This window comes from Aulonocara stuartgranti, assembly GCF_965226115.1.
Source record: "Aulonocara stuartgranti genome assembly, chromosome: 12".
In the NCBI taxonomy this organism is placed as follows: Eukaryota; Metazoa; Chordata; class Actinopteri; order Cichliformes; family Cichlidae; genus Aulonocara; species Aulonocara stuartgranti.
Genome location: NC_138948.1, coordinates 20207986 through 20234744, shown reverse-complemented (window position 1 = coordinate 20234744; position 26759 = coordinate 20207986). Strand labels below are relative to the sequence as shown.

Genomic DNA, 26759 nt, shown 5'->3' with positions numbered 1-26759 from the left:
ACCCATTTGACTTTTATTATGATCAAGTTAGTGAACGTAAGATGTACCAGACCTTCAGAAATGTTAATCCATGTGTAAAATGATAATGTGTGAACAGGAAGTGTTGGCAGACCTTCACATTTGGGAATGAAGTCAGAAAGCTTTTCTGTGGTGATAGCAATTTGAAACATTCAAATATATACAGCAAAAACATTGATAGAGTCATTACTTTCTCCAGCTGTCCTTTTTATAAATATAAATAAAACATCACAGCAAAAATGTCTAGCACAATACAACAGGCAAGAGTAAGGGAGCTACATTTATGGAAAGGCTTTAAAATGCAGTGTGAACAGTAGAAAAACTGGTGTGTACTAACACTCGTGTTCTCATACAGGCTTTCAGTCTTTGCTTGGCAAAACCAGATACTTGCAGTCTTGCTTTGTCTTTCTTACAGTCGTCTCTTTTTCACTTCTCAGTGAGTTTTTCTGCGGACTCCAGGTGGTTCTCCAGCTGTGATACTTTCAGTCGGACAGAAGAAACTAACATTTAGACTTTGATTTCAGGCCTCCTTTAAAAGTATCCAGACAGTGGAATCTATTAGAAACAGTTTGGCTGGTTCAGAGCAGGGCAATAGGCTTGCTGTTAGATGGTGCTCCCATGTACTGGGAAGACAGGGCATCTTGGGAAGCGTAGGAGGTGTAGAGCCCCGTCACCTGCACGTCTGACAGCGACAGGTTTGCGCCACTGGAGACGGGAGGGAGATTGGCTGTTCCCAAGTCACAGTCTGATAGTCGGAGAGGCGAGTTACTGAAGGTGCCTAAAGCATCCAGGTTAAAGCTGTCGTCCTTCATTTCTTCCCACAGATTACCTGAGCACATGGATGGAGAGGTTGGTGTAAGCATGTAATGACACCATAAACAAATACCAAGCCTTAATTTTAGAAGAAGTTGTTACCTTGCAGGGCAAAGTCCATGATGCTCGGGTCCAGAGCGTCCACCTCTGTGTGAGCGTCCCCTTGCATGTTGTAGAAATCATCAGGGGGTTTGCTGGGCTGTTGGGTGAGCGGACTGTGGGACAGGTCGGGGACTGTGTGGAGAGGGGGAGTCTGGGCTGGGGCAGGGGACATGGGGGCCAGTCGAGCCTGAGCCTGAAGCTGGGCCTGAAGCTGGTGGTGCTGGTGCATGGGTAAACACGGCAGGGACAGCGTGACTATAGGTTGAGGTTGCATTTGGGCTGGGACTGGCAGTGGGAGGGCATTTGGACAGCTGTTCAGCCGGGTCATGCCTGGCTCTAAAGGCTTTCGTCTGCAGTTCTCTGGACGATCTGTGATCAGCTTGTCCAGCTCATCTGTAAGGACAAAGACAGGCTGTCAGGTCAAGCAAAAGTGTGGCCTGGTCAGATTTGTGACAGACCTGTTGCCTCATTAACTGTTTGGTCTTTTATATTTAACAAAATACATTTCTGACCAGGGTTAGCCATGCTGCGCCGAATGGCTGGGAGGTCCTTGCGTTTCCACTTCTGCATCTCTTCTTCCATCTTGTCAATTTTGGCGGGGTTCAATGCCCATAAGCAGCCCTTACGGGATGAGCTGCTCGTCTTGTTCTCCACCTTTTCGAAGCATTTGTTTAAGGAGAGGTTGTGTCTGACTGAATTCTTCCATCCATCAGGTGCAGTCTGCAAGCAGAGGTAGAGCCGCTTCTTATTTACAGGCAAGTTCTAGTTTTAGCCTTATTTGATAACATTCAGAGTACTGTACCTTGAAATAAGGGAAGTGTTCCTTCATAAAGCTATAGATCTCACTGACTGGGAGGCTGCCAGTTTTGCTGTTCTTCAGAGCCATGGCAATCAAACAGCTGAGGGAGGGGACAAAAACACGTTTCCAAGCGAACTGAGGTAGAAATATGGACACTTGCACACTTTGCGATTCATAAGTCATAAATTTTGTGCCAACAGCTAAAAATGTTTAGTTGTGAATATTTTTATTTTAAGTAAGGTTTTGAGCACTGACCTGTAAGAGTAGATTGGCTTGGGGAAAGACTTCGGCTGCAGCTCCTGTTCTTGTGGAGCCAGGCGAGGTTGTGTGAATAGACTTTGGTTGTTGAATGAGACATTGCTATAGAGTCCACCAGTTGTACACTGAGAGAGAGAGAGAGAGAGAGAGAGAGAGAGAGGTGTGAATACTGAGGACCTGATGACCTTTTTTTAACCATAAAAACAAGTATTTTCATTAGTTTAACGTATAATACCTGCTGTCCAGTTTGGCTTAAAGAGTACACCTGCTGGGATGTGGGTTGGTAGACTGAGGTAGGGCACTGGTATCCTGGAGAAGGCAGCCCATTCATTGAGAACGGAGACATCTGGGAAATAAACATAGAGACAGGTCATTTTATATTAAAGTAAGCACTGTCTAACATAAAATACACTTTCTTACTGTCCCGTGAAAACTTACATTTCCACTGTGGGTGTTGATGATACTGATTCCCAGAGGGCTGTGCTGCATATTGCTCTGGAGGTGGAGCATGGAGCCCTGACTTGTGGTCATAGTCATGTTGTTCATCTGAGCTGTAATGACAAACAGATGTCAGAGTTCCCTGTTTTTCATGCAGATGTTGTGCTCATGAATTATTTGGAAGACATTTTCTGTAACCAGTGATGGTAAAATGAAGCTCAGTAGTATTTATACCATACACATGAAGCTCACATATCAAGATAAGTGTTCAGAAGCAAAGCTCTGATTTTTCTTTACACTGACATTATAAAAGGAAGTTGGTGAACTTTTCTCTGGTGGATGTTTTGTTTTTGTTTTTTGTTTTTTTTAAAAAGACCAAAGTTTTACATGAAGACCTCAGGCTACTTTAATCTGGACCCTGGTGTGGAGCTGATTGGATTTTATCCTTATATGGTAGAGAAGGAGGCTGGGCTTACAAGCACTGGGTTCTGTTTGTAGAAGCAGGCAAGGGGCAGCCAATAAGGAGAAACTGGACTTGATCTCTTGAAGAAGAGATCAAGTCTAAATCAGATATCAGCTGAAATATGAACCATGCAAAACTACTCGAGTCAGTTTCCAGAATATGAGCCTAACAGGGGGCTTTAAAACAGAATTTAGTGCTACATATGTCATTTATAGGCCTTTACAGAAAAAAACAATAACTTTACTTTGACATAGTGGCTGGTCTTGTTTAGTCAACAAGTTTATACAGGGCTGAGGAAAAACTGAGAGTTTAGACCTGATCACCATAGGTATCAAAACATTGTAATCTCTAAGATTAACTATTTCTGTGATTGTAGATTTATAGATGGGCAATCCCCAGTGGCACCAAAGCAACCTTGATCTTTTGAGGGGGTCCTCTATAACTTTTGCAAAGAAAACAACGAACCAGAAGAATCCAGTAGCCTTGATCTATCCAATCAGAGAGTTTTATCAGATTTTGAATGTTGCACTGTCCCCTCCCTGTCACCTTACCTGTCTGTTGCTCCAGCAAGCTGCCCTGGGAGGGCCCATTGCTGTGGCCTCTGCTATCAGCCATCTGCTGCAGCCGGGGCACATCCACAGAGGTGAGCCATGACAGAGACTGCAGGTCCCCAGGGAGGTCCTCCTCCCTCAGTTGGGAGGGGTCCGTGGTCAGAAGCCTTCAGGAGGGGAGGGAAGAGGGGGAGGTTTGCAGGGTTAACACGGCTGTCAGCCCAGACACACACAGACCACAAGTGGAATTTAAATCTAAACACTTGATGCAACATCCTGTCCTTCAGACAAAACCTCTATAATGAGTCTGAATGTGGGGTACATGTGGGGATGAAAGCTGCTCGGTGAGTGCGTATTAACCATTGAGGATTTACCATAAGAAGATTACCTACAAGTGTTATTTAACAGTGACAGTTTTAATCAACAAAGAGGGACTTAAATACGCTTTTCATTCACAGCAAATCATCTGTTTACATTATCGTGGATTTTTTGGTTTTGTTGTTTTGCTCGAGTGGCGCAATGATCTTTGTTTCCCTCTCGCCTTTTAATTCTGGATTCTTCTGCTATGCAAATTTACAAAACAAACAAACAAACAAACAAAAAAAATCATTTCATACACATTACTTTTCATCAAAGAACAGTTTTCAGTCAATCATTTAATACATTTAAACTTAGAAACTGGATTAATTCAGGCTTTCTGTTTGCCCAGAGCACTACCAGTATCAATCAACTTTCAGTTATTGTGTCTTTTATTATGGCGAGCCCTGAAGAGAAGGAAAGAAAAGAGAGGAATCCTCTTGAATCCTCTCCAGTCTTCTCTGCACACACACTTACTGTGCAAGGGTTCAGTAATTGGGGTCGCTATGACAACACATGCTATTCAGTTACTTTGTGTGTCTGTGGACAGTGCAGGAACCCCCCCCGCCCCCCCCCCCCCCAATCCCTCCATTGACACACACCAAATCTCCTAATAAAAAAAATCAACCCTGTGTCAGGTGACCACGGTCTCGCCTTAGCCATTGGCTGAATCATAAGTAAACAACGCAAGAGATCGTTTCAAACATGGGACAGCAGCACATGTTGCCTGCAACAGTTGGCCTTGTCTATTGAAAAATGATCACCTATTGTGTCCTAAACGACAAATCTGCCCAGTGGCACGTGGCTCCATTGTCTTCTCCAGACCCTTCCTTGATTGTCTCTGTCATTTCTTTTCTTTACCCGCCCTTGCATTAATCTGTTGGAATGACAGCCCTCACATAAGAGGGACAAATAGGATGCCATCTGCTTCCCTGTCCCTTTCCAGCCTCTATCCCCACAGCCCCCCAACCCCCTCCATCACCCCCCAGCCCTTATCGGGGAAATCAACGGAGCCTCAGGCCAAAGGGCGGCTGCAAGTGTAGTTTGAGGTCAGGGTTCTATGTCGGCCATCTGAATGAGTGACATCATTACGGCCAAGAATCAGCAGCGCACGTTGTCAAACACCTTGCATCCACATCCACAAAGGTTGAAGCTAGTTAACCTTTCTTTGTCCCTTTTGTTTGTTTTTTTTGTTGAAGGCTGAAAAACAAATCTTCAAGTACAATTTCAGAAGCAACAAAAGATGCATCAGCAATTTTGTAGGTTTTCCAGAGCTGGCCTATTACACTTTTGCTTGAAGAAAAAAAATTTCCTGCAATCATCCATCATCTGTGGAGAACAACTACTGATAAAAAACAAAGAATAGATGACACACTTAGGACAATCCCACTTCCCTTCTTTCCTCACTAGTCAAGCATAGAAAATGCTCGCTGATGCAAAACATGTTGAGCTGGTGTTTCCATCTATCATCCATGTCTTTGCAGAAATTCAACATCAACACTGTGCCTCCCCCCTCCTTTCCTTCCTCCCCCATCCCTCCTTTTCTAATTGGGAGCCACTTGTGCACACTGGTGACCCAGAGCGCCCCATCTCCCCCTGAGCTGGCAAACCAAGAGATTCAGGCTCTCCGTGCGCCGACAGCGGGAGTGTAAACAGAGCTGATGGTTTCTGACAGATCCATTCAGACTGAAAATCATTTATTCTTTGGGATTTTGTCCCTCTCTCCTTCTTCATGCAACCCCCCATGCACAAAAAGAGCTGTCCATCTACCATTAGATTAAACACAGTGGACTACAAAGTTTGCTGCACAACCATTTCAAAATCATAAAGTCAGAAAAATATGGATTTGATCTATTACTCTCGTAGTGTTTTATATAATAAGAAAACCCCCCCACATTATTTAAGGCTAAAATTTTGCAAACTCTTGTTCTAATATGGCTGAAAATGGTTTTGTCCTACCTGTAATCCTGTGGAGACGGATGATGTCCAGCATTCTCAGTTATTCCTGACATCCTGGAAGTTATTCCTCCTTCTATCATTTCCTGGGATATGTAGTATCTCTGCAGTAAAATACGCTAAACAAAAACAGCATGCACTTCAGTTTGTGATTTAGTGAATCTTCAATAAACAAGTGTCAATAAACAAGCTATACAGAAATAACATTTTTAATATAGATAATATTGCTTAAAATACAAGTAAATGAACATGAGCACGTGCAATTGTAGAAAATAGAAAGTTGCTCCATGTTTTGAAGGTTGATTAGAGGTTTGATAAGCAGCTAATATAATAATAAACGAAAGCATAAAATTAGCGTTGGTCACCTGCATGCATCTGAAGCTCAGTTTAGTGTTTCTCAGTAATTAGATTACAGAGTCAAAAATATGTAGATTAAGCTGTTTATATATTTTTTTAATTAAAAGAAAAAGCCCACTGTGCTTTTGTACCGTGTGCTTTACTAAGTGCACAGTACAAATGTTAGTTTCAGTCTAGATTTGAGTGGCTAATTATAAATCCAGCTATAGAAATTACAGTTACACACTAAAAATCGTTTACATGACAGCTGGCTTCACACAACTAACAACCCGACAAAGACTGTGTTGCTGAAAGAGAGAAATCAGGAAAACAATCACCTGTTTTTGGTTGATACTGAAGAATGTGAGAGCCGCTGCTGAGCCGCTGTACTGTATTGCACTTGATTCTCGAAAAACCGTTTTTAAATTTCCCTCTCTGGAGCTGTCCAGCGCTCTGACATGCGCAGTGGAGACCTCAGCGGCGCTCCCACTGGTGCAGGGGGCAGGATCCCATGAGTTTGACAGCTGTTGTTAATGCAGTGTCTCTCGTAAACCCTTGTAACATTCACACTTTCAGCAGCAAGTGCTTAAGTAGCAACGTGGAGAGTTTATTTTCTGTTTCTGTGGATTTTGTGCGCTCGTGGTGCGCTCCTTAATACATCCAGTAGTCAAACACACGTTTGTTGCGTCAAAAGTCAGGCCATACTCGATCCATACACCGCAGTCTTCTCATTGAATGATTATTGAACAGACGAGCCCCTGTGCACTTTTTTGTCCAGGGGTACACAGGTGCGCTAAGAGCGTCTCAGTAAAACAAAACACACAAGTTCAGGCCTGAAACCTGTTCAGTTAGTGTTTGAAAGTATTTTTGATTCCAGCTGAGCAAAATAAAACCAACTGAAAACAAAAAAATAAAAAAAAATAAAAATGAAATCATCAACGATCCATTTTGCTCCACCTGTCCTCCTGCGAGGTCATTCCCAGTAACTCCTTCGTGCGGGTCTTAAGACGTTGTGAGTGGCTGCTTGTGGTGGTATCTGTGTATGTGAGTGTCAACTTTTTTTTTTTTTTTTTTTTTTTAAGGGATGTACTTGTAGATAATTTGCTTCCCGCTGCTGTGGCCGCGTCCCGCTCCCCTCGGCAGTGGGAAAAAGACCCGGGGAGGCGGGTAGGGAGGACAGGGGCTGCAGCAGGAGGCGGCAAACGCTTACACTTGTCTGGAGACCAAGTCTAAAAAAAAAAAAAAAAGCACAACCCCCAGCACACAAAAAAACTGCGGCATGCACAATTCTGTAATGGAATAATGGAAAATACAATTAATAAAAAAAACAAACACACAAACAAAAAAAGCTGAAAACTGTATAACTTTGCATATTATGAGAAAATATTTATGACTTTTTCTAACTTCTTAACTCTTTCTCTGTCAGGTATGGTTCTTTATACCAGGATCACATTTGAAACCAGGCTGAGATTAAACTTCTGCAGGAAATTAAAGGGGAATTCCTTAAAGTCTGCAGGGAGACAGCAGTAGGCCTATCAGCCCCATGGGACTCTACAGATGGTAAATCTGCCTGTCACAATAGGCACAATCAATGATTACATGCATGAACGTAACGGACAAAAACAAGACCGTCCTCACAGGGCAGACCTTGTAGGTCCTAAAGCCCGTGGGTTTATTATGTGGAACCAGGGGGACGTCCACAGAGCAAGGTGTGCTCAAACTGTGTGAATACTACCAGGTTAGTGTTGTTGGTGTGGTGATGCTTAAAAACTGACACTAGATTATAGTTTGACCTTTGGAATCAGCGTCCAAGAGCGCTGCCAGCAGCGGCTGTTGGATTATACAACACAAACACCTCATCACCTCTGGAAGTGTGACAGCCAGTTAATAATTTCAGTGTTTTCATTTCACCAAAAATGCCAAAGAATTTCTCGGACGTGAAGATTTTATGCTTTTGTTTAAGTTTGCTAAGCAAGCAGGGTTATGTCTTCACTATGGAGACACATTTTATGTTCGTTATATTATTAGTGTTTACGCAGCTCTGCAGAGCCTGGTGTTCAGGAAGTGATTTTCTGAGCTCTGCAGATAAAGCCTTGGCTGGTAACGTTAGTGGTTTCTAAACTGACATTAGGTTAACTTCATGTACACCCGCCCCCCCCTAAATCCACTTCTTATTCTTTAATCTAGTTCCACACACTGATCAGTCTTAGTAATGCAATTTATTTAACAACTTCACTCAGTATCTTTTTGTATCAGTAGTCTATAGTATATTAATACCCCGTTGTGCTGATAATTTACCGTTTAGCGTCCTGGCAGTATCCCCATCGTCCCATGCTATGGCAGTATTGCTTTTCAAGTTTGTGGTTCTACCATTTCAGGTGCAGAATTTCTTTTTTCATTTAAGGTTTTGACTTATTTCAGCTGTTCCTCAGCTGGTGTTGTATTTTTCTTGTGTTTTCTGTTTGCTGTATAAAAACAAGGCATTTTACTATTCCTCCCCATTCACCTGTGCATGCCTTTTAATGCTGATTTTAGTAAAATGTGGCTTTTTAGCTAATGGCAGTGACCTGTGGGCACCTGGGAGGCTGTGACCTGGCTCTGTGAGATACATACAGACACAGTGCTGCTAACTGCACAAGGACTCCCTGCAGCTCAGGGACTCAGAGTAAATGCTTTCCTCTCTCATGCCTGTTCAGGAGTAATGGGGAAACAATGGGATCACGGCCTGAAGGTTGGCCTTGTTTGTAACCAGTGTTTTTGTCTTGCATCAAGTGTTTACTCAAAACACACCAGCCTCTCTGAGAACGAGGTCAGCTCACCCCTCTAATCGCCTCCACAGGCAGAGACTGAGTGTCCCCCAGAAGAGCATGTTACCCAGAGTGACCCTCTGGCCATACAGAGGAAGCGGCTGTCAGCCACACTTAGCCAAAGAGCAACATCAGTGTCCTGCCAAACACTTTGTTTTCCCACTAAAACCTCCACCTAAATGGAGCAGGAGTGCCCAGGTTGCCAAGCTGTGAGTTGTCTTGTCAAAGATCATCAGTTAGAGATTAAAAAATAATAATTGTTTGTTTTTAAAGATGACCTTTGGGGACATTTTATGCCTTTGTTTGAGAACGCAGTGGAGAGAGGAAACAGGGCGAAGAGACAGGAGGAAATGATTCAGCCAATCAAGACTCACTGCTCAGAGGTTAATCTCCATGTGGTACTAGTACAGGCCTAACTTGACTATTGTGTTATTGTGCTTTTATACAAAACTTATATAAAATACACATATATAGCAAATGATGAGAAAATTGAGGGAATGTTCTTTACACATCATGCGCACTACACTCATACCTATACCCCCACAATCACCCCGTAACTATTAGCTTGGATAATATCCCTGTAATCGATTTTTTTTTTTATCTTTAACAGACACTTAATGCAGGGATGTCAAACTTAACTCCCAGGGGCCAGAAATGGCCCGACAAAGACTTCAATCTGGTGAAAAATGTGAAACTGTATGTATAACTGTATTTTCTGCTTTGGCTACATATAAAAAAAACCCCCATCCCACACAGCCAATTATCCTACACTAGAATAAATAAGTACTAGATGAACAATGAAATGACAGAAAGGCTCTTGATTTTCCACTATAGAAATGTCATTTTTTACAATAGGTACACAATTAAAAAAGCATTTTTCTCTCAAGCAGATGATCATACCAGCTAATTATTGGATGATTTCTGTGTGATGTCAGTGCCTGAAGATGGAAGACACAAACTCTAATTAAGATTAAGGGTCTAGAACACACTCATTTAAGACAGTCTTTTAGAGTTTAAGGTATTCTATCTATTGTAGAATTAGTTTTTAAACCATGACAATGTATGGTTGCACTTTATACCATAGAACAATATATATGAAAGTATTAAAATTATGACCTATGAAAACATTGAAGTAAAAGTGACTAAACACTTTTTCGGCTTTGTGGACACTTTTTCTGATGTTTTTTTTTTTTTAAATACTCACTAATGATAGTTTAGTGAGTGAAGTATTTTCAATGTGAGATACTATGAGTTTTTGGTTAGACTCTATAATACGGCTTGTGGCTAAGGCTGTAATTCCACTATAATGAAATGGAGTTCAATGTATTTTATTTGAAATTATGACGTAATTATATTTACTTTCAAATAGTTAAAGGTAGGTACACTAAAATAAGGGGGTAACAAGTCAGGTTACAGGAAACAAAGACATAATTTTACTGTAAGTAAATTTAAATAGTGCGTAATTTCTCTGTTATTTAACACTAGAACACTATAGGCCATGTTATAGAGTGGCTTAACCTTGACCATCTTCTAGGTGTTTTACAGGAAAGGAGACACTAATTAAACTGTAATTTTAAGTACAATGTAACAAAAAAAGACAATTGAATAACAGAAAATTCATAATGAATATTAAATAAAAATGTTTTAAAATAAATGCTCTTCATAATAAAGCTTTTCTGCTATATTTTCAGGAAATTACACAGATTTAAAATTACTGACAGTATAATTTGTGTCTCCTTTCCTGTGAAATACCTGCAAGTTAGGCAAGGTTAAGCCACTTTATGACATGCACCCCCAAAATATAGCATACCAGCACCAAATTACAGAGAAATTCTGCAGTAGTTAAAATGACTTACAGTGTCAGTCTAAACCTGACTTGTTACCTGCCTGTAATAGTTTACTTGCCTGTAAGTACTTGTATATAAACATATTTCTGTTGTAATTTCTAATAAAATATAATCAAATTCCATTTAATTACAGGGGTTTAACATCCTCATATTATAAAGTGTTACCAAGTTTTTAATATCAACCATCTGTTTCTTTTGGCGTGAACAGAGGAAAGGTAAAGTTGCAGTGGTTTGACAGAGTAATGGTGAATACTGGTCAATCACAGATTCCCCTGCAGCTGAGATCACACCATCTTCTTCTCTTCTACTCAGCAGGTGACCTCTCTGGACAGACTGCTGAATCCCCCGCCCGAGTCCCGCTGTCCTCGAGGATCACCTTTTTTTATTGACCTCTAGTGACCTGTGTCACCCCCAAAGCCTCTGGTCTGAGTTGAGGTCAAGCCTTTTTCATTTCCTAAAGGGCTAAAGATTGAGCAAAAGCCCTCTTGTTTTTCATAGCTGATTGAGTGCAAAAGAGCTTCATTTCCAAAAGAGCTTTTATTTAGTTTTTATGTTGCACAGCCAGTACATGATGTAACCACTGTGGATAACAGTTAGACACCCATAAGTCAAGTTTTATGAATTGCAATCAGCCCTTGTGGTGACCTTTCTAAGTGGAAACATGTAATGTGTCAAGTGTAATGCAATTAGATATCTACAGGTGCATAAAAAACGAGGAAAGAATAAGAAGTCACAATTATAATAGATAGATAATAGAGAGTTATAATGATGCTATCTATTCTGCTTGGTTTTTAAGAGAGACAAAAAACAGTAATTTGAGAAAATGCAATGCAGGGTATGAAATAACCTCACTGACCCAGAATTTTGGGACTAAAGTAATGACGGGGCCCAGTGTTCGTTACGGTGCTCTGAAAAATTAGAATAATGGACTATGGAAGAATGAGGAATCCAAAGAAAAGGATGGGGGAAGAAAGAAGGTATTTGGGGAAAGAGGAATAGGAAGACAGAGAGAGAAAGAAAAAAGAGAGGAGAACAGTGAAATGGACAGAAAATAAGAAGAAGAAGAGGAGAGAGAGAGGGGGGCAGCAGTGGTGTTATCATCAGCTCTCATTCTCAGCATGGAATCTATAATGGGAAAATCAACCTCTCTGACTCCTGTGTAATTGGATTTGCCACATCTCGTGCTGAATCAGAGCCCAGTGGGTAGCACAAAGCTTGTTAAGATTGGACAAGCATTGCTGGGCTGAGGAAAGGTGGGGCGACGGCAGAGGTAACCTTGACAACTTTTCTGTGGTGGAGAGTGAATAATTCAATATGCTGAACACTCAACTGGTCACACATTACAGCCGACTGACTGAAAGCTTTCCAAACATTAATCAGTTCATAAATGTGGTGAAACCTGAGCTTTTATCACATTTAGGTCGTCGCAGCAGAGAAAATGGACACCTGTGTTTCCTTGGAAGGGGCATGTTTTTCCAACACTGGTTACTAGGTTACAGAGATAAACCCGGTATAATTCACACCTGCTCTGGCCACATATGCAACCACTACTTTAAGGCATGACAATTCTATTTCATTTACTTAGTATTCACAGTGAATTAGAATTTCCTTTAAGTGTGGCTATCCATTACTTTCTCCCTATCCACTGTCACCAGGTGATAATTGAAAAACTTAATCCAGTTTCTTTTGTACAATTGTGCCATTTATATTTATAGTCAGGTGAGTAGCTGCAGTGTTCTTGAGATAGCAAATGTGGTCAGATGCAGAGTTAGTCTAGTTTTGTAATATATAATTTGCCCTTATAGCCTTCATTTTATTTCATTTCAACTTTTTGCTTTCAATTCATTTTAGTTTCAATACAATAAACATTACAATAAAAACAGATATTTTTGAAAGCAGACATTCAAGTGTCAATAAATATGTCTATCAAAGCCATATAAAATAAATTTAGATAAAAGATTTTTTTTTTTTTTTACCAAACTGACGTACACTACAACTAAGGATATTTCCTCCATGTTTTAAATGTGTTAATAATTAGTTTTTTAAGTTTAAACAATCATTTCAGTTCAAAGGTCTTTTCTTTTCTTTTTTATTGATTTTATTTAACCAAAGTGTTTTTCCACATCTAGTTTAAGTTTAGATTTGATTTTAGTTAACCGTAATAACCTTGGTTGGATGGTAATATTTTATTACAGACAAGTAATGTTGTGTTTTGGTAGTCTCCAAAACAACTGGATGAAGTGTAATTTGACTTTTATGCCACCCGGTGACCTTTGGGTTTAAACAAATGACTACCAATTGAAGTTCTCACAGGTCAGCTCATTGTTGCCCTACCGTTGTTTGTGTTGTCACTCAGTTCCTGTCAGTTCAAGTCTTTCAGCTCTCCAACACAGGCAAAACAATGCAGTCATTTGAATTCTATCGTCTTTAATTAAAGGTGCTGATAATTGTTTTCACTGAGGCATAAAGTGTGTTAATTGCATTTGGGCACCAGCCTAGTAGAATTTTACAAAAGCACAATTAACACCAGCAGCTCAGGCGGTAGCTCAGTAGCAGTGGTGCTCCCCTGAGTAACATTGTTATAATGAATACTAAAGAAGTGGTGATTAGTCTGTAAACGTTCCCACCTAATCAAAGATCAGTAACCAGACCTGGAATGTGCCAGTTAGAAGAATGGGGCCTTTTTTACTGTTGGTGGTGATGTAATGGAGTTTAGATGGAGTAGTTTGGATCTTGGATCTTGTTTCTGTATTGTTATGTTACACTCAGTAGAGCAGTAGATACCCAGGTAAACGCTGAATAAGATCTCTCTGTCCCTCCACCTACCACAACATGAATGATTAACTACTCGGCCCACAGAGCCCTTTGCCTGAGCCTGGTTCAGCATGATGTGGAGAAACATATATGTGCACATACAGCATCACCAGCATAGTACTACCACAGCATGCTGCACCAGTGAGCAACTAGCTAAGGGTGTTTTTTCCTATTTACATTATAGAGTCCTGACCTTTGGTAACTAACTTTCAAGCAGCCAGTCTTTCGCTGATTACTTCAATGCAAGCAGACACAGGAGGATACACTATTTTTGTCTCACTTCAGTAGGAGGGGGGGCCTTGTTTGACTTTGGATCCTCACTGAGTTTCTGCACCTGGCTGCAGCAATAATACAGCTTCAGAATGCAGGTTTGGCTTTTCTCTTATGCTGTAACCATTGCTGTGTGTTCTCTTCATCACAAGGAGTTTTAAAGTAACCCTGTGTGTTGTGAGTGGTGTTGAGGCCTGGCCTTTATTTCTCACAGTCACCTAAAAGCTAAGATAATCAATTCAGTGAGTTTGGAGGTAACAAGATATATTCTTCTTAGCAAAAAGGTGTAAAATATCAGTTTTCATTTCTTTTCATGAGCAAAGGGATTCATGTTAAGAGGGGTTGGTAGACAGATTTGGTAGCTTGATATTCAGCATGCAGGTCTAAAAGCGGTCTTACTCATCTCATCTAAGTCTTGCTAAATGATGGTTTGGGAGAAAAAGAGCCATTGTGAGATAAAACTGTGCTAAGCTAACAGGAAGTATTATTGTGATTTAGTGGAGCTATTCTTTACTGGATGTGAAAGTTTCAACTGCAACCCTCTTTAAAGGGGAGATAACTTTTCCCTGTAAGTTCATAAATTGTCCTAGCAGCTGCTCCCTTCCTCATCTCACCGATGAGGTCACTGTCTCAGGCACCACTGACACTCTAGACCAAGATGAGGAACCATCTCTTAATTAAAATACAATTGGTTGCGCTCTGAGGTAGCAAAGCAATTCACCTGATCTGACAGCGAGTTTAGGGATTCATTACATAATCCTTCTTTCCACTGTGCGTCAGATTGTGCCATCTATTGTTTAATTATAAGTATCTAGTTCTGTTTCTAAACTGTTCCCCCCCCCTCTCTCTCCATATATATGTGGAAAAACAGAGTTACAAATAACACAAGGATGAGGGGAATGCTTTCAATAATTAGGCGCTTCTTTCAGCTCAGACTCTAAGGATTTAGCCTTTCTTGCATAGTGTCATTAGGAACGCTCCCGCTTGCTGCAGACAGCTTTCTTAAAAAGAAATACCTGCAGAACACCAAAGGAAGCCTGAATGGAAACCAGCAGACCTTTAGATTTAGTCCAAAAATCTAAAACATTAGCATTATTATCATGGCTGAATGCAATAATCCTTCTCTTGACAGGAGCTTATCTGTTCATGTTATTACTTGTAATACTGTATGGCAGATCTCTAAGTCACGCTGTCCCAGCACATTGTCTGCTTGTGCTGCCCTGAGAGAAGTTTGTTCCCATGAAAGAAGGGGGTGTCAAAGATACCCCACAGCAGCACCACTACCATCACAGTGCCAGATTGATTCTGACGTCCAAAAAAGAGTTCCTTCAATGATATTGTTCACCTGTCTCATTGGCTTAAAGTGGGTGGGTGGGAGGTGGGTGAGGGGGGCCGGGTGAGGGTTATTGGTGGGGACACGGGGTGAGGGGTATTGTTGCCGAGAGGGGTGAGAGCACTGGGGGTCGGGGGCTGACAGGTGGGAAAAAAAAACAACAACAAAAAAAACCTCCACTCTCATCTGACTAGCCTCCTCTATCCTTCTTTGAGGCCCCATATGAGCAAAGTAATGAAGTCCAAATTACAGCACAAGATTGCTAAGAACAAGCCTCTATTGTTTGGCCTCGGGGCACACTAAAGCACACTAAATGAGTGTCACAGCAAGCAGCGGGGCACAGACCGTTAGTGCACTATTTAGTCTGTCCCGTTGTCTCAAGACAGCCCCGTTTCAGAGGTTCTCAGATCAGACAAATACTGCTCCCCTCCTCCCGCACTCCTTTCGCCTTCGCCCTTCCTCTGTACAGCGAACCCCTCCCCAACTCCTCACCCCAAAGTAGGCCAAATCTCCTCTATTGTGTTTCGACTGCCTAGTGTGAAATTCACTGTGACGTTAAATGTTTTCTAATGAATAATTACTGAATGGTTATGCAGGGGGAATATGTGTAATGGATTGTAGACTGCATTTTAAAGACGTCTTTTTTGTCTCTGCTCCGTGGTATTTACAGGACAAAAACACTTGGCCTTTCTCAGAAGAAACGAGGGCCATAGGCGGAGGATAGAGGCAGGGGAGGAGAGTGGGTTGGTGGGGAAGAGAAGGAGGACTTTGTGTCAATTAGATCCAATGGATTATCTTTTTTAATGTTTTACAGAGAGAGCTGAGAATCAAAGGACTTCTGCTTCCAAAGGAGAGAGAGAGACAGAGAAAAAAAAACACAAAACCAACAAAAGCTGTGAAAACCTTTGGTCCGAGTGTTGGTGCTGCGAATGCAAAACAGATTGGTGGAATTTTTTTCCCACTACGCTTCTTAAATGTGCCGCTGTTTCGGGCTCCCCAAGTCCATTTGCACAGTGTGTTGTGTTTGGTTGGTGCGTCAGCTCAAGTGAACCATGGGCTGCCAGCCAAGGTCCCTGTGCGCCGTGTAGCGATCATTATCTTCTGTCTGTTCATCTGCACAATCACAGACCTTAGCTTCAAAGACACACAGGACCTCTGGACCTCTTGCTTCAATAGAACTAAAGGACACCATGTTTGTTCTTTTTATGGCACTTTTTTTTGTGTTGTCCTCCCGCTTGGAGCCATTAATCCAAACATTCAAACATCCAGCTGCAGTTGTCAAAACACATGACTGAAAATTCTGATATAATGTTGTATATGCACAACATGAAAATGTTACTTTTGCTCTAAACTTTGCTCATCTCATTAATATGGGGGAAAATAATAAATAAAGTAAAACTGTCCCTGTGAAGCACAGAATATGCGGCTGTGTTGCAAATTTGTTTTAGACATATACATTTTTGGAAGTAAACACTAGAAATGTCACTTTTCTTAGTGCATTCAGCTGCTATGTTGTTGCTACAACTTGTTGCACAGGGTCAGCTAGACATGGAGGGTGCCCTGACTGCCAGGGACCGTGTGGGAATCCAGGATTTTGTACTGCTGGATGAAACCACGGAAGCTGCCTTTCTGAGCAACCTCAAGAAACGCTTCAGCAAGGATCTCATCTATGTGAGTACAATTTAAACCTTACGTTCACACGTGGCATTTTCTTTGCAAAAAATTTGATGATTTTTAACTCATTCTTTTAGACTTACATTGGAACGTTGTTAGTCTCTGTCAATCCATATAAAGAGCTGGACATCTACAACAAGAAGCAGATGGATATCTACATGGGTGTCAACTTTTTTGAGCTGCCGCCCCACATGTGAGTTTGTATACACACGCTTTTTTTGGTGCACCTGTTTACACCAGTAAGTCTAAACTTCATCCTACTCCTTTTCCAGCATAAACATTGTGTAGACATGGAGATAATCACGAAAACTTGTTTTTAATTTTTCTTTTCTCTTGTTATTCTAGTTATATTTGCATATTCAAAATAAAATCAACAGCATCACTCAGTTCCTGCAAAATTGTCGGCAGCACGTCCATGATGGGAAACTCACGTTCCACCACATCTTAAATGTGCTGTATGGGATTGAGACCTGGTGACTGTGGAGGTCATTTATTGCAGTGTTTAATAAATCAGCGTGAGATGATTTGAACTATGTGACATGGTGTGTTATCCTGCTGAAAGCACCCATAAGGAAATGAGCCCACTCCTGTGTTCTTTCAACTGAAATAACTCCGAGTGCGGTTCAAAGTTTACTACTGAAATACTGTAACTGCTCTGCAACCCAACAGTTATGCCTTGGCGGATAATGCGTACCACACCATGCTGACAGAGTTCAACAATCACTTCATCCTCATCTCTGGTGAGAGCGGAGCAGGAAAAACAGAGGCCTCCAAGAAGATTTTGCAGTATTATGCCGTCAGCTGTCCAAGCACCACTCTGCTAAACACAGTCAGAGACAAAATGCTCATGTCCAACCCCGTCCTGGAGGTTTGATGGTTACTACATGCTGTAGAAGTGCATTGACATATAGTGAAGAGGGACAGATCATCAATTACTGTGAATGATTTGACTTTTTTTTTTTCCCCCACAGGCTTTTGGAAATGCCAAAACACTAAAAAATGACAACTCAAGCCGATTTGGGAAATATATGGACATCCAGTTTGACAGCCAGGTAAGGATCAGATGCTGTATTCACAGAATAGGAAAAAAACTTAGCTTACTGTTGTTTGGTTCCTAGAGTGTAGTTGGTTGTGGTGTGATTATTTTTGCTATACAAGACAAAAAAAGTTGTAGCATGAGTACAAACAACATTACATGAAGCCTGAAAAACATCAAGTTGGTTCCAGATTTATTTAATTTATGTAAAAAAACGACGACTGCTTAACAAAAGTCAACTTTACTGAAACAGAAGGAGATTCTTTATCCTAACCAGTTTTCAATCTGGCCACTGGACCATAGGCTGTGTTTTTTCTGCAAGTTGTAGAGCTGCTGTCTTTAGGATCATGATGCCCATAGGGGGATGCTGTTGGAGGCCATATCCTGAACTACCTGCTGGAGAAATCAAGGGTTGTGCATCAGAATCACGGGGAGAGAAACTTTCACATCTTTTATCAGCTGGTAGAGGGAGGATCAGATGACTTGCTGCATCAGCTGGGCTTGGAGAGAGGTTGCCAGCATTATAACTATCTAACACAGGTACGCATAAGTCAGTGGGCTTTGTTGTTAACATAGAATCTGATAAGAAAGTAGAACACTTTCAGAAACAGTGTTTTTTTTTCTATGTTCATTGTTTCTGACAGGGGCAGTGTCCCATTGTGCCCTCCATTAATGACAAAAACGACTGGAAAACAGTAAAAAACGCACTTCAAATCATCAGCTTTGATGAGACTGCCACCAATGTGAGTTGGATGCTGTTGCAGATGGCTTCATTCACAGCAGTCAGTCTTGCTTATAAATTATAATTTTGTGCAGCACTTGTTTGAGGTCATTGCAAGCGTTCTCCACCTGGGGAATGTGCGGTTTGACTCTGATAGTAAAGGTCACGCCCTCCTGAACAACAACACAGAGCTGCACTGGGTCTCAAATGTAAGAAAGTAGAAAATATAAATTCTTTAGCTATTCATTAAGCATATCAATAAGCTTTTTAATGTTTAGTTTTCTTCACAGCTGCTAGGAGTGGATGCACACAGACTTCAAGAGGGCCTAACATTCAGGAAGATTGAAGCCAAAAAAGATCAGGTTCACATTTGCTAAAACCTTCTTTAGTTTTAACAATAACAGACTTGTGTTTCTGTTTAAACTATAAACTCAGGTATGATGCTTTGTTACTCTAAAAGGTCCTCAGCCCTTTCACAACTGATCACGCCATCTATGCCAGAGATGCCTTAGCCAAAGCTATCTATGGGCAGACCTTCACCTGGCTGGTCAACAGGATCAACGAGTCAATGGAGAACGAAGTGACTATAAGGATGTATTTCAAATGACAAATCTCACCTGCCAGGATGTGTTTTTATACGTTTTTTCTCTTTCACTAGGACCCTTCACGAAAGACTGTTATAGGGCTTTTGGACATATATGGATTTGAGGTTTTCTACGTAAACAGGTAGGTGTAATCTTTCTGTGTTTTTTTCTTTTTAATTTCAGCTGCTTTTGCAAGCTGATAGCTGTTTTATTTACCTTATAATCTTTATGAAACCTGCAAACTTACCTTTCACCTCTTCCTTGATCCTTTCCCTCAGTTTTGAGCAGTTCTGTATAAACTATTGCAACGAGAAGCTGCAGCAGCTTTTCATTGAGCTGACACTAAAATCGGAGCAGGAAGAATATGAAGCAGAGGGCATTGAGGTAAACCCCCCTCTCCCCAGCAAACAAACAAGCAAACAGACGGACGTGCAGAAAACATATAAGCGGCTGCTTTTTTTCACGTGCTTATAACTGTGTATTTCTCATCTCTTTTTCCACCAGTGGGAGCCAGTTCAGTTCTTCAACAATAAGATCATCTGTGATCTAATCGAGGAAAAACACACAGGAATTATATCATTACTGGTGTGTATGTTCACACTGGGATGGCCATTTATAACTGTTTTAAAAATACTGCTCAAGATTATTCACAATGATTATTTTGCAGGATGAGGAGTGTCTAAGGCCAGGAGATACCACAGATCTGACCTTCCTGGAGAGACTGGAAGAAAAGATGGGGAATCACCCCCACTTTGTCACGTGAGTAATGACCTAAAATACACACACACACACACACACACACACACACACACAGTACACGAAATGAACAACATAAATAGAATTGACATTGACACTGTATGCAGCACCAGTGCTTATTTCTCTGACTCCAAGAGATCTTGAATGCTCCTGCTCTGATCCTGACTGACTCTAAGAGAAACGAACAGTCTTACGCACTGAATCAGCCCCATGCATCCCACTTATATCTATAAACAGGAGTGCTGGTTATTCCAAAGTCACAATAAAGGTTGTTTTTTTGTTTTGATAATGTTGATTTGTGACTTCAAAAATAACAACATTTAGCGTAATTAAATACACTGTCTATCTACTGTACAATTCAAAGCCTTTCCTCGGCTCTAAAGTCTGACTCCTTTCATTGGTGTTCTGTTGACTGGTGGCCTGTGAGGGAGTCGACAGTGAGCCGATAGAGACGGAGGATTAGGATTCGACTATAAAGCCTCTCACTCTTCATCCCTCTGTCTCTCTCCACCTCTTTGACTCCAGGCACAAACTAGCTGACAAAATGACACGTAAGACTCTGGAGAGGGGAGATTTCCGTCTCTTGCATTATGCCGGGGAGGTCACCTACTGTGTTGTGGGTAAAGAAAACCACAGTCTCATCCCCTGTGACTCAACCATTTAAACCTTTTTGCTTTGAACTGACATCCCTAAGACACTGATATTTTTTTTTATGCTAATCTAGGTTTCCTGGACAAAAACAACGACCTACTATATAGAAACATAAAAGATGTAAGTCTACAGCTGATATTATGTCAGATAAAGACGTGTTTTAGACTTTACTGTAAATAGCAAAAGATGGGGGTATTTTCTCAGTATTTGATTAATTATGGTTAAAGTAACTGCCTAAACCTGTGTGTTAATTAGGGCTGCCACAAATGATTATTTGGATAGTCGACTAGTCACCGATTATTTTTGCGATTAGTCGACTAATCAGATCATCATCCATTGGACGTAAAACGTACAGCTTATTGCACCAGCAGCATCTGCTCTAATATAACTATCATTAGCTTACAGCTTTAAGTGTTTAAGGTCTGTGCTAACTAAAAATAAAGACAAGATGATAGTTTATTAAATTTTAATGAAATTTGCAGATTGTTTCGGTGAAGTTTAATAAACTCCTTGCTATCTAAAATATAACAGGACACCAGAGTATATTCTCGAGCATCTCACACTTCTGATAATCAGCTGTCTGCTTGATGTTTATTTAGCTGTGTAAAAACTATACCTTTAATCTCAGCCAAACCGATTTACTCAGGAACAAATAAAATACTAAAAAAAAGCCAAACAATAACATTGTTAAGTTATCTAAGTGACTTATATATCATGTTTAACCTGAGTAGCGGGTTTGAAAACAATTTGCCAGGAGTCCGGTGTTCTCACGGCGCTAGTGACCTAGCCCCCGGCTCGCTATCGAGCTAGTGGGTAACAGACGTCTCCGAAAACGTCGGAGCGCTTTTGAAAATATGTGGTGTCCTGATAAACTGAGCAGATATTTGAGGTTTACACAGCTACATTCTCGCCTGAAAATATGTTAAACGTTTATTTTGTGACCCAGAAAGAATAATAAGAGTAATATTAAAACTAACTAGCTACCGCCATTGTTGGAAACTGAGCTGGGCTGCGCTATGAATTCTGGGACACAGCTTCTTCTTCTTCGGGGTTTAACGGCAGCTGGCATCCTTGTACATGCAGTGCTGCCATCTTCTGTTTCAGTCCGTTATTACACTCTTAAATCCTACTACTTATTCCTGCGTCTTTTGGGATCTTACAAAGCTTCAAACGACGCGTCGACTATTAAATTAGTCGTCGACGATTTTGATAGTCGACGTAATCGTGACTAGTCGACTTAATCGTGACTAGTCGACTAATCGTGGCAGCCCTAGTGTTAATGTGTGCTTGTGTGTCGCTCCACCTTCTCAAAGCTTATGTGTCAGTCTAAAAATGACATAGTCAAAGAGTGCTTCTCATCCATGGATCCAGACAGCAGAAGAAGACCAGAAACAGTACGTTCGCCCATGTTTGACCCTCCATATCCTTCATCCATAACATCTAACTTAACTGCTGAGGGGAGTCAGGCGGAAAGGACATTGTGACCCTTGTGTTGTGTTTGCAGGTGGTGACTCAGTTTAAGAGCAGTCTGCAGAAGCTGACAGAGATCCTTGTGGCTAAAGAGGCCTGGTACATACGCTGCCTGAAATCTAACGAGTCCAAGCAGTCAGGTACCTTAACTAACAAAAGGTAGATGTTAATGACACAGAAATGTTCGAATAAGACCAAATCAATCGTGTATTTATCGTTACATCACAGGTCAGTTTGATGAAGCACTGATCAGGCATCAGGTGAAGTACCTGGGTCTGATGGAGCACCTCAGAGTCAGACGAGCTGGTTTTGCTTACAGACGTAAATACGACGTTTTTTTGAAGAGGTATAAAGGACCGTAGAGTTTCTCAATTTCAGGGAAATTTATGTTTTAAATGTAAGCTCTAGGTGAACTGAGGGGCTTCTTTCGAGCACAGTTTGTTTGGCTCATCTTACAGATATAAACCATTGTGCCCAGCCACCTGGCCACACTGGAGAGGAGTAGCCGCCGATGGAGTGGAAGTGCTGGTTCAACATCTGGGCTACCTGCCAGATGAGTACAAAATGGGACGGTGAGGAAGTCTTTCTCGTTACCTCAACAAATCCAGCTTATGCGAGGAATCACAAAAGTACAAGTTGCTGATTTGTTTATTGCAGGACCAAAATTTTCATCCGTCACCCCAGGACACTGTTCGCCACAGAGGATGCTTATGAGAAATGCAAACATGAGCTGGGTGAGTGTCAACTGCCTTAGACCTTCAGTCATCCCGTCTCACAATCAAGCTGATTTATATTTTTTGCTCTGGATTTGCAGCAACACGCATCCAGGCAAAATACAAAGGCTACAGGGCAAAGGGAGAATACAGAAAACAGAAAGAAGCTGGTAAATGTCACAACATCCAGAATGATAGAAACAGTTTTTGTTAGCAATAAAAAATATTAGATAATGTCTATTTTTAATCTCCTCAGCCACTAAGATTGAATCTTGTTGGAGAGGAACACAGGCTAGGAAGGAGAAGGAGAAGAGAGCCTGGGCGGTAAAAGTCATCAAGAAGTAAGTAAAACACGTAAATATCAAAAATAAAAAAAGCCCCCATCAGTGTCTCTGTTACATTTGAACTGATCCTGTTCTTTGCCACACATTTCAGATTTATCAAAGGCTACATGACCAGAGGGCAGGCAAAAAACACAGATAACTCAGAGTACCTGGCCTTCGTGAGGCAAAATTACCTGAACAGACTTAGAGACAACCTGCCAAAGACCGTTTTGGATAAAACCCCCTGGCTAACTCCACCAGCTGTGCTCACAGAGGTGCTATAAGTCATATAACAATGAAACAGAGAAACAAAATCAAGCAACTGTTTCTAATACTAATGCATTCATAACTGTGGTCCTTTTTAATTTTTCACACTGTATTTGAATCAAGTAAACATTGAGTTACATAACAAAAAATGTCACAAGTATTTTATAGAATGAGATATGTGTGTCTTATATGTTCCTATAATTTTCTGTATTTATTTCCATGTGAGAATGCACTCAGTGGCCACTTTATTAGATACATCTTGCTTGCCCTGTTGCCTTTGAAACTGCCTTCATCATGGCACAGATTCAAAAATTTCTCTGAGATTTTGGTCCAGTCTGAGATGATCTTTCAGGAGATTGGTACATGTTGGTCATAAAGGGATGGGCATGATCAGCAACAACAATAAGATGATTAGCTCTGTCTGACGGACCCAAAGTTGCCCACACCATGACGCCACCACCAGCCCGAACTGTTGATACGAGGCAAAATGGATCCACGCTTTCATGTTGTTTATGCAAATTTCTTTATGTGAAAGTAGCGTCAGAAATTTAGGTTAATCAGAACATGCAGCTTTTTGTCAGTTTTTATTGTCTAATGTTTAACACCGATGAATACTGCCACCTCAGCTTTCTGTTCTTAGCTGACTGGGTGGCACCCACTGCGGACTTCTGCTGCTTTAACCCAACTGCTTTAAGATTTGATATGTTGTGCATATCTTGATTGTAACAAGTGGTTATTTGGGTTACTGTTGCCTTCCTATCCGCTCGAAGCAGTCTGGTCATTTTCCTCTGACCTCTAGTATCAATGAGACATTTTCACCCAGAGAACTGCCACCCACTGGATATTTTCTCTTTTTCTGGTCATTCTCTGTAAACCCTATGGATGTTATTAACAAAATCCCAGTAGATCATCAGTTTCTGAAATGCTCATACGCCAGGTTACACTGAAACACACTTAAATCATCTTCCTCCCTCACTGTCATGCTCAGTTTGAACTTCAGCAGATAGTCTTCACCGTGTCTGCATGACTAAATGCATTGAGTTGTATAAGGTGCACTTAATAAAGTGGCCAGTGAGTGTATGCTCTTTTTTATTTCCACATAGCAATATATAGTAATAACGACTAATCAACTTAAATGCAAAACTGACTGAATACAGCTTTTATCTTGACTTTGTGGTGAAGAACTGATTTCGTTCTTCATTAGACATCAGAGATGCTGCGTAAGCTTCACTACCGTCTTATGGTGCGGAAATATGTGCGAGGAATCACACCGCAGAAGAAAGCACAGGTAAGCCACATTAAAGGGCAGTCTTGTTCTCTTTGTAGTCATCACAGTTAAATTTTCCATTCCTTTTTGCCCCTTCAGTTCGAAATGAAGCTGATCACCAGCTCCGTCTTCAAGGGGAAAAAGGACAGTTATCCACAGAGTGTTGCCCATCCATTTGCGGACACCAGAATCAGTAAATATCAGACACCCTCACACAATGCCTGTTCATTTTAGAACCATCATTCATATGTCATTTAACATCTCACTTAATAGGCGAGGAAGACATAAACACAAGGGTCATCCAGATGATTCGCAACGAGCGTATAAAGGTAATAAAATGTCTGTATACTTCTATGGGCAGTTCACACCAAAGATGCACTGATATATGCTGTGTTTCTGCAGTACTGCGTTCCAGTAATTAAGTATGACAGGAATGGCTTCAAACCGAGGCAGCGACAGCTCATCCTCACCCAGACAGCTGTCTATGTGGTAGAGGAAGCCAAGATCAAGCAGAGAGTGCTGTACACCTCTCTCAAAGGTCAGACCAGTGTGCTAATATATATTTTATTAGCCATCAGATATCTTCATTCTCAAATGTGGGGCTACATGCTTCTATTATTTGACTCACTGCAGAGATTTCTGTCAGTAACTTGACTGACAGCACCATTGTATTCCACATAACACGTGAAGAACCTAAACAAAAGGTATGCAAATGTATGGATCAAGCTTGCCTTTTTTTTGTTTTGTTTTTGCTAATGGTGAGACCAATGAAGTTTATTTGTAGCTTAAATGACATGATTAGATATGGTGGAACAAGTTAAAACATAGAATGGCTTTTGCTCTGCTGATAATGCAGAGTAACTAAAATGAAGGAGGAACATGCATGTAGTGAAAATTTTGAAAGATTTTCAGGTGGATGATTCTAACAACTTGTCTGGCTGTTTCAGGGGGATCTGGTAGTACAGTGCGACCATTTATTTGAGCTTTTGACCAAACTCTGTGTCATTGCTAACAAACAAAATGCCATCAAGGTGGTTCAGGGCAGGTGAGCTTGAGTTTTGAAATTTAGAGATCTAATGTGAAATGCACATTGAGCTAAACTGCTTGTGTATGCATTGTGTTTGCATTAATTCACAGCATCAACTTTGAAATCCAGGCTGGAAAAGGAGGAGCAGTGGACTTTAGCACTGGGCCTGAGCCTATGGTATACAAGGCCAAGAATGGTCACCTGATGGTGGTGAGTTGGGCCTTATCTCTTTTATCTCATGTTTCTCTGCAGATTGGCTACCTTTTTTTTTTTCAGATTATATTTGAACATTTATTATTTGTTTTAAAATCCTTAAATGCTCAGTCCTAGCTTGCCAAAATCCTGCACTTTTGTGTCACAGCCAGATCAGTTTGCTCATGTGTCAAAAAACTCTTAATGGTTCCTAAATCCATATTTACAAAAGGTGCTTGTACCATGTATTTTCTATGGTTTGGAACAGACTCGCCTTAAGTGTTAGATTGTCCCATTTTAGTCCATGTTTATCCCCTAACATGACTTTTAATCAAGCTTAGGTTTAGACTCATTTATATTGTCGCTGTTTTATACTGTCCTTTTTCTTATTTCATCCACTTTTGTGTTTCCTACAAGTTATACAGCACCTTAGTTAGTATTTGCTGCTTTCGATTGTATCTCTATACATAAACTTGACATGGAAACTCAACGACCAGATGTGCCATTTTAAGTCTTCAATTAAGGGCTACAATGAAGTTACAAATGCTGACACAGCATCATTGTTTGCTACTGCAGGTTGCCACTCGGGCAAGGACACGGTAACGTGTGAGGCTGAGGAGGAGACACATAAGACGCCTCTGCATATTTCATCAAGAGACCACTAAGGAGATGATCACCATGTCTGCAGAAAACACATCTGCCCAGAAAGAGATGAACCTGAGGAATCTTGGATGAGGTTGTTTGCTGGACAGAATTTCACACTAGTCATAATTAAAATTTCTTCACTTCATTATTAAGAAAAGAAAGAAGATGTTATCATTTCACAATTGTTTGTGTCTGAAGAACACTTAAAATGACAAAACTCTTAAGGTACCAAAAACTGATGCAATTCTAATTTTGAACAATGAAGCCATAT

The 26759-nt window shown here is 40.9% G+C and overlaps 2 protein-coding genes across 2 annotated transcripts; one reads left to right on the top strand and one right to left on the bottom strand.

Moving 5' to 3' along the window:
• Positions 1-28: 28 nt before the first annotated feature.
• On the bottom strand, positions 29-7084 carry foxn4 (forkhead box N4). The gene is made up of 10 exons (XM_082555827.1): positions 6430-7084; positions 5759-5874; positions 3443-3609; positions 2429-2541; positions 2226-2336; positions 1988-2115; positions 1736-1832; positions 1446-1653; positions 934-1326; positions 29-847 (listed from the first exon to the last, which is right to left on the bottom strand). Exons 2-10 carry the CDS (start codon positions 5836-5838, stop codon positions 597-599), a joined length of 1548 nt encoding a protein of 515 aa, XP_082411953.1. The 5' UTR covers positions 5839-5874; positions 6430-7084; the 3' UTR covers positions 29-596.
• Positions 7085-13867: 6783 nt separating this feature from the next.
• myo1ha (myosin IHa) lies at positions 13868-26749 on the top strand. Its single transcript, XM_082555828.1, has 32 exons — positions 13868-13927; positions 16699-16833; positions 16914-17029; positions 17506-17704; positions 17808-17888; positions 18233-18412; positions 18517-18615; positions 18689-18802; positions 18884-18955; positions 19054-19173; positions 19252-19319; positions 19456-19561; positions 19682-19762; positions 19845-19936; positions 20459-20553; positions 20658-20704; positions 21898-21978; positions 22089-22194; positions 22283-22400; positions 22513-22626; positions 22712-22788; positions 22869-22937; positions 23024-23108; positions 23203-23365; positions 24562-24645; positions 24724-24817; positions 24898-24953; positions 25027-25162; positions 25258-25328; positions 25572-25669; positions 25762-25861; positions 26420-26749. The coding sequence occupies exons 1-32, from the start codon at positions 13922-13924 to the stop codon at positions 26444-26446; spliced, it is 3090 nt and encodes a 1029-aa protein (XP_082411954.1). The 5' UTR covers positions 13868-13921; the 3' UTR covers positions 26447-26749.
• The last annotated feature ends 10 nt before the right edge of the window (positions 26750-26759 follow it).